The sequence below is a fragment of the Artemia sp. Qi Xiang Cuo genome, chromosome 12, assembly GCF_049724085.1.
Source record: "Artemia sp. Qi Xiang Cuo chromosome 12, ASM4972408v1, whole genome shotgun sequence".
Lineage (NCBI taxonomy): Eukaryota > Metazoa > Arthropoda > Branchiopoda > Anostraca > Artemiidae > Artemia > Artemia sp. Qi Xiang Cuo.
Window position 1 is genome coordinate 64,609,927 of NC_142805.1, and position 6,550 is coordinate 64,616,476.

The 6,550-nt window shown below is 36.4% G+C and overlaps 1 protein-coding gene across 1 annotated transcript in view; it reads right to left on the reverse strand.

The window, feature by feature from the left end:
• The window catches only part of Vps29 (vacuolar protein sorting 29), a 115,837-nt gene extending 110,200 nt beyond the window's left edge, over positions 1–5,637 (reverse strand). The window contains exon 1 of the mRNA XM_089097991.1: positions 5,594–5,637. Within this exon, the coding sequence (XP_088954117.1) occupies positions 5,594–5,599 (6 nt within the window). The 5' untranslated portion in view covers positions 5,600–5,637. The remainder of the gene's footprint in view (positions 1–5,593) is intronic.
• Between the last annotated feature and the right edge of the window lie 913 nt (positions 5,638–6,550).

Genomic DNA, 6,550 nt, shown 5'->3' on the forward strand with positions numbered 1-6,550 from the left:
AGGGGATGTAAACAGGGTTAAGGAGACCTCAATGAGGACAAATACAATTGAAAATGGCCAGTTAAGATACATTTACATTTAAGGGCGTCTATAAGATGACTTCTCTCCTTTAGAAGACCAAAAATTGTGTGGATTTAAGATTCATATGAAAGAAAATCCTACGCTCATCCCCAAAAAATTTACAGTAAAAATGTTAGTAAGAAATTACCGCAAAACTCTACGATTTATTGAACATTCTAACTGAACATTCAAATTTTCCCAAAATTTTATTACAAATAACATTCTAGTAGTTAAGCAGAAGAACTGATACTTCACAATACTCCTACAATTAACCAGTAATAAAAGTATGTCAATTAAAAACAAAAAGAAATTAATTTCAGACCATTTTCCAAACAAGAAGTTTTTTTAAAGAACTATAAAGACCTATATTAGAAACTAAAATAAGCAGTTAGTGTTGTAGTCATAGTTGAAAAAGGAGATAAAACAGAAGAGTACCTTGGGGTATTTCTTTGTTGGCAGGAAGGGAATTGTAATAAGGCTTCAGATATTTGATTAATTGTGACCTGTTTGATAAAAAGGGGGCAACTAGTTTAACAAGAAAAAAGTCAATGTTTAAACAAGTCAAATGCTTTTTGAAGACCGTTTGAAATTAGATTTAGCCAAGCATTAGCATGTTTTTAGAATTTTCCCAATGCAGCCAAAAGATTAAACAAGGTAATAAGAAGTTGAAGTGCAATTAAGGCTCTCGCATTCTTGTAAATCAGGAAGAGGTAAACCCTTTTCTCTTAGCTGTTAGTTGGGTACTTTTTGGAGTGTCAAGAATGACCAGACCACTGAATCAAGTATACAGTGAGAGAAGTAATATTTTTTGCAGCCCTTTTTTGTTTTTGTTTTTCACAACTGAATTTGGTTATTAGATGAAGCAACAGTTCAGTACCATATTCAGGTTAAACTTAAAAAAAAAAACACAGGAAATTCATGAAATCTCAAATGCTATTTAAGTAATTAATAAACTGAAGAAACTAGGTCTGTTTATGAGCTTGAGGGAGGGCTGTGATGGCTTGGACAACTGTCAGACTTCTGAGCTGTTGAAAATACTCTAACTTTGATGCCCTGCTTAAGAACTCCTCAGGCAATCAAGTCCAATCTCAAACCCTAGCCATTCAAGCGTGGTGTGGACAAAGACTTAGAGCCCACGGATTGGTGTCAATACTGGGACTCCTCGGAACCCCAGGGGTGCCCCAGAGTCATCAATCGATCTTTCAAGTTATTACTGGCAGGCGTACTACAAGGAACCATCCTTCCACGCCTGCATGACAGAATTTAAGGTAAGGTGAACACTTCACCACCCTCTCTAATCATCCAATTTACCTCTTGTAAATTGTTTTAGCTCCCAAAACATAAAAAAAAGTCTTGTGAAGTCCACACTGAGATGAGGTGGAGACAATAAATCATGAAATTATATAGCACTCAAAGCATTTGACTTATAGTGATTTTGAGGAATCTTTTCAACTATGGACAAATAGGTGTATATAGTTACTGCAATAAATATGAAGTAGCCTCTTTTGAATGGTATAAGATTGGCATACACTAAATTAACACAAATAAATAAGGCATTTGCTTATTCATTCAGTGGAATAACCTCATATGAAAATGGATCTTGACTTCATACATAATTTATATTACAGACACAGCAATGCAACAATTCACAGTCCAAAAAAAGCAAAACCTAAGCCAAATTTCATTGAAATACTTGTTTCTAAACTATGAATGGTCATTGCTGGTTCTTTAAACGGTTAAAGGTAACAAAGGAGGGAAGGTAGGAGCTCCAAAAACTCTTTTTTTTCCCTAATTTGAATTGCAGAGTAAATTTTACATTGCATACACTTTGTTCAACAACTCCACATGATGGGAACAAGCTCCCACACTGGCATTTAGTTTGGTTTGGAGCTGGAAAAGTATAGTTTGGAGTTGGATTTGGTCTGTATTGGTGGGATTTTTTGGGCTGAAAAACCTTTTTCTAGCTAAATTATCTATTATGGGTTTCTCCCCCCCCCCTCCATAGTAGCATAATATTTGTAGGAATGGATATATAATGAGTCAGAGGTAATAGACTTCAGATTGTCTGTGCAGGATTTCAAATCTTGTTGATAGAAGAGTATCATCAAGTGTGGAAAACCATGTTGCAACCAAGATGGGCTCAGGATTGCACAAGGCCTCCATTAACAATGGAGCTACCAGGGACTTCTTGCTCTAAGGTTCTAACCCGGCTTAAGCACTTCATGTAGAACTGAGATGATGTGTCAATACCAATCCTGTACTGGTCCTGGGAGCATTGGTCAAAGAATGATTTAAATCATTGCTTAATGATTTAAAGAATATGGAAATTGCAACTTGAAACGTTACAACATTAAAAGACAAGTATTATATCAACATCTTGGCTGGTTAATCCAGACCCTTCAAACAGGACTTATTAGGAGTTTCAGAAACTCATATCCAATGGGTAGAAAACATTAAATTAGGTGATATAAAATTTATTTACTCAGGCAGGAAGGATTGGGTGCACAGGCAGGAAGTAGGGCTCAAAATGAATAAGGAAGCTGTCAAGTCTTGTTTAGGTTGGGAAGGCATTGATAATAGGATGCTAGTGGCTCACTTTACAACTAAAATATGCGGGGTATCAGTCATAGTAGTATATGTCCTTGTAGCTATTACTATTGAAGATAGTAGTAACTCAAATGAATTTTACTTACAGCTACAGTAACAAATAGACAAAGTCCCAGGTATAAATATGGTAATGATTACAGATTGCTGCAATCGTATAGGTATAAACATCTAATTATAATCACCTTTAGTTACAAAATTGCCTCAAGTTAAATGTATAACTATTTAGTATAGGTATAACTATCTAGTCATATTTGCCTTTATTTATAAAATCGCTTCTAATTATAAAAGCCTTTGATAAAATATATCATCAACTTCTTCTCCTGAAAACAGAAGCATACAGGGTACATGAGAATATAGTTTCCTGGATTGAAGCCTTTCTCACTGGAAGAACTCAGAGGGTAGTAGTTTATGACGACACCAGTAAAACTGTTTATTCAGATGAAATTCCTGTCATTAGTGGAGTCCCATAGGGCATAATCTTGGGTCCACATATATATTAACGACTACCACTGTTACTACCACAACCCACTGACACTGTATGCTGATGATTGCAAGCTCTTGGGACAGGCCCAAATTAGCCCCAATTGCAGGAGATTAACTGGCATGCAGTAAAATATTGAACTTGCATGTTAATAAATTGAGGGGGGATAGTCAATCTGGACTTTTTCAAGTTAAAGATAGGAATGGTGATATAATTAATGACTAGAAAAGAGTTAAAGAGATATGGGCAGTACATTTTGAATGTGGTATGTGTTAAACCATAAAAAAGATATGGGAAGAGATATAGAAAAAAATGAAAAAGTTTGTGATACTTTGGATATGAAGCAAGATTTATTTTGTGAGAAAGAATTAGTGAGTACATTAAAAGGATAAAAAAAATAAGGACTCAGGTGCTGATAGTGGTAATTAGTTTTTAAAAATATGGTGGTTATGAGGTTACAGATAGGTTACTGAAGATTATGATTGTAATTTTTTTAAAAAGGAGAAGTACCTAGCATTCTTAGGAAAACTCTATTCAAACCTCTCTATAAGAAAGGTGATAAGAGTGAGTATGGTAATTATAGAGGCAATAACTTGGTTTCTGTAGATAGCAAATTGCATAGTATGTCAATACTTTTTAGACTTAGAAATGCTGTAGATAAACTTTTAAGAGAAGAACAATGTGGTTTTATGAAGGGGAGAGGATGTACCACCAAATTTTTACTCTAGATTAAGAATTGAGAAGTGCCTGAGTCATAAACCCCTTTAGTCCTAAGTTATATGGATTATGAGCAAGCAGTTGATTCCGTTGATAGAAGAGCTTTGACAAAGGTCATATCCTTGTATGGTATCTGAAGCAGAGGCATTCAAAACACAAAGGATGATTTGCTACATGTTTTTCAGAGACATTACCTATGGATTGTATTGGGTACCCAATGACTGATCATAACTCAAACAGTAAGCTATATAAGCAACATAGTCAATCCTGCTTTCTAGGAGTATAATGAAAGAAACATTGAGATGGCTAGGACATGTTCTACAGATGAGGGATGACAGACTGAAAAAGGTCACCATTGTCAGCAACCCATCTAGGGTCAAACAAAGAGCAGGCTGTCTAAAACTGGGTGGAAAGATTTTGTAAGAAAATATTTAAGGGAAATGCTAACTCCTTGGGAGGGTGTAAGGAGGAAGGTCTTCGGAGGAGCAAGCATAGGTTTGTTGGCATTGGGTGGCAGTAAATTTGCAGTTGGTTATATAATTTATCTGGGATGGTAGTAAAAATTTCATTTGATGATTTTTTATGCTATTTTATAATTCAATAATTACTTATGAGGCTAATTGCATCTTGAGCCCTTAAAGGGGCCCCAAAGGTATTTCATATTTGTACAAATACAGAGAAGTTATTAAAACTAGTTAAGGTATTGAAGAGTGGTTAAAAATGTATCACTGGTTTATAAATAAGTTGTTCAAGAATAATATATTTCACAAATACTTATTTATAACCTTCAAACCTTATTTAATAGACCACTCAAATATAAACCATTTTTCTACTGTTTCACTTTAAGTGTGCATTTTTTTAATGCTGTCAACCAAAAATAGCATTGAATCTTGCAATTCAAAACTTTGCTGTCAACAATTAAGGGTACATTCTAATTCAGGGTAGGCTATATATTTGCACAATAGGGGGGGGGGGGTGAAATTAATGGTAAATTTGCAGTGGACTATATAGGTTAGCTACAATGAAAGCGAAAATATCATTTTACCATTTTTATGCTCTTTCATAACTCATATAAAATACCTTTGAGGGCTCAAGATGTAATTAGCCCCAGAAGTAATTATTGAATTATGACAGAGCATAAAAAAGAGCGTCAAATGATGTTTTCACTTTTATCGTAACTAAATTATGGGGCTCCACCCTTTGACTATTGGAAAAAATTAGTTTATAAGCTTATATAGAATGGTACTATCCAATCTCCTTATAATTAAAAACAAATTAGTCATCTAGTTGGAAAATTTGGCATATTTGTATAGGAAAAATCTAAATTTGCCAACTAGTTGACTAATAAATTCTACCCAGCAAAAATTAATTTTTCCAACAAGTTGGCTAATGACTTTTCCCCAGCAACACTTAAAATTGCCAACTAGTTGACAATACATGTTGCCCAGCAAAACTTTCCTTTTCCAAGTAGTTGATTAATAACTTCTACCCAGCAAAACTTAATTTTGCCAACTAGCTGGAAACAAACATTGTCCCAGAAAATAATTCATTTTCCAACTAGTTGACTAATAATTATAGTGGCAACGCTGGTGCGATTATGTCTATGAGCTATTCCTTGCGAAATAATATTGTTTCAACGGTAAAAGCTACCGATTTCGCGTGAATCAGATATCAATCGACCCCCTAAAATTCAGTGAATCGACTGTGATAAAAATCCCAACTGCAAACCTCCATCTCGTCTCATTCCTGGATCTTTCATTTCAAACAAAAAGGCTACTCCGTTGTGCAGTGTTGTCAGAGACTGATTTTTGAACTTTTGAAGGTGTGCCCGAATTTTACAGTGCAGTGTTGCCACGTGCTGTAGTGGAAGGTACAAAAGTCCAAAGCCCCCCCCCCCCAAAAAAAAAGACGACAGTGACAATTTCCCGAATAAGCAAGCAGAAGAGGGGAAGTTTCTTGTTGCAAGTGCCGTCGTACCTGCCGGGAGTGGGGTCTCCCTTAAACTGCGGGGAATAGGTAGCAAGAACCTACGCTTCCCTTGCTTATCGGCGCTGAATATGGCACAGACGAATTTACATCTCAACCCAATCCTGAACTTTCTCCAGTCAAACAGAAAGCTGGATCCAGCGCTGCTGTCGAAAATAAGTTGCGATTTCTTCGAGTTAACAGCATTACGCGACGCTAAATTGGAGCTCATTCAGATAACATTCCCTGCAAGAGCCTCTCAAGCTACGAAAAGCCGAACAAAAGATTCAGCGACATCAGAAATCCTGGATTTGCTAGCTGAATGGGACCGGAACAACATCTGACTTCCAACTTTAGTCATCACTCATCCTTCCCAAGTCCCACAGGTCCCCGAGAGCAATTTCTCTATCCTGCTAGGAGAAATACGGGATCTGAAGAGCTCTATGTCCGTGGTCAATCAGTATACGACTGGTGTTAAATTGACTGCCTCCCCAGACATTGGCGCTACAGCAGCAAGAAACAACGAGCAACCGATTTTTACTGTAATCGTCGAAGACGCTCCATGTATGGACCCCCTGACTAGACTACAAACATTTGGTCAACTGCAGTCTGAAGATGGCATACAAGGGGTCAGGCAACTGAGAAATAATAAGCTTCAAGTCAAATTCAGTGACGTTGTAAAAGCCAAAGCTTTTTGTAGTGAGGCCCCTAGCGTCCTTT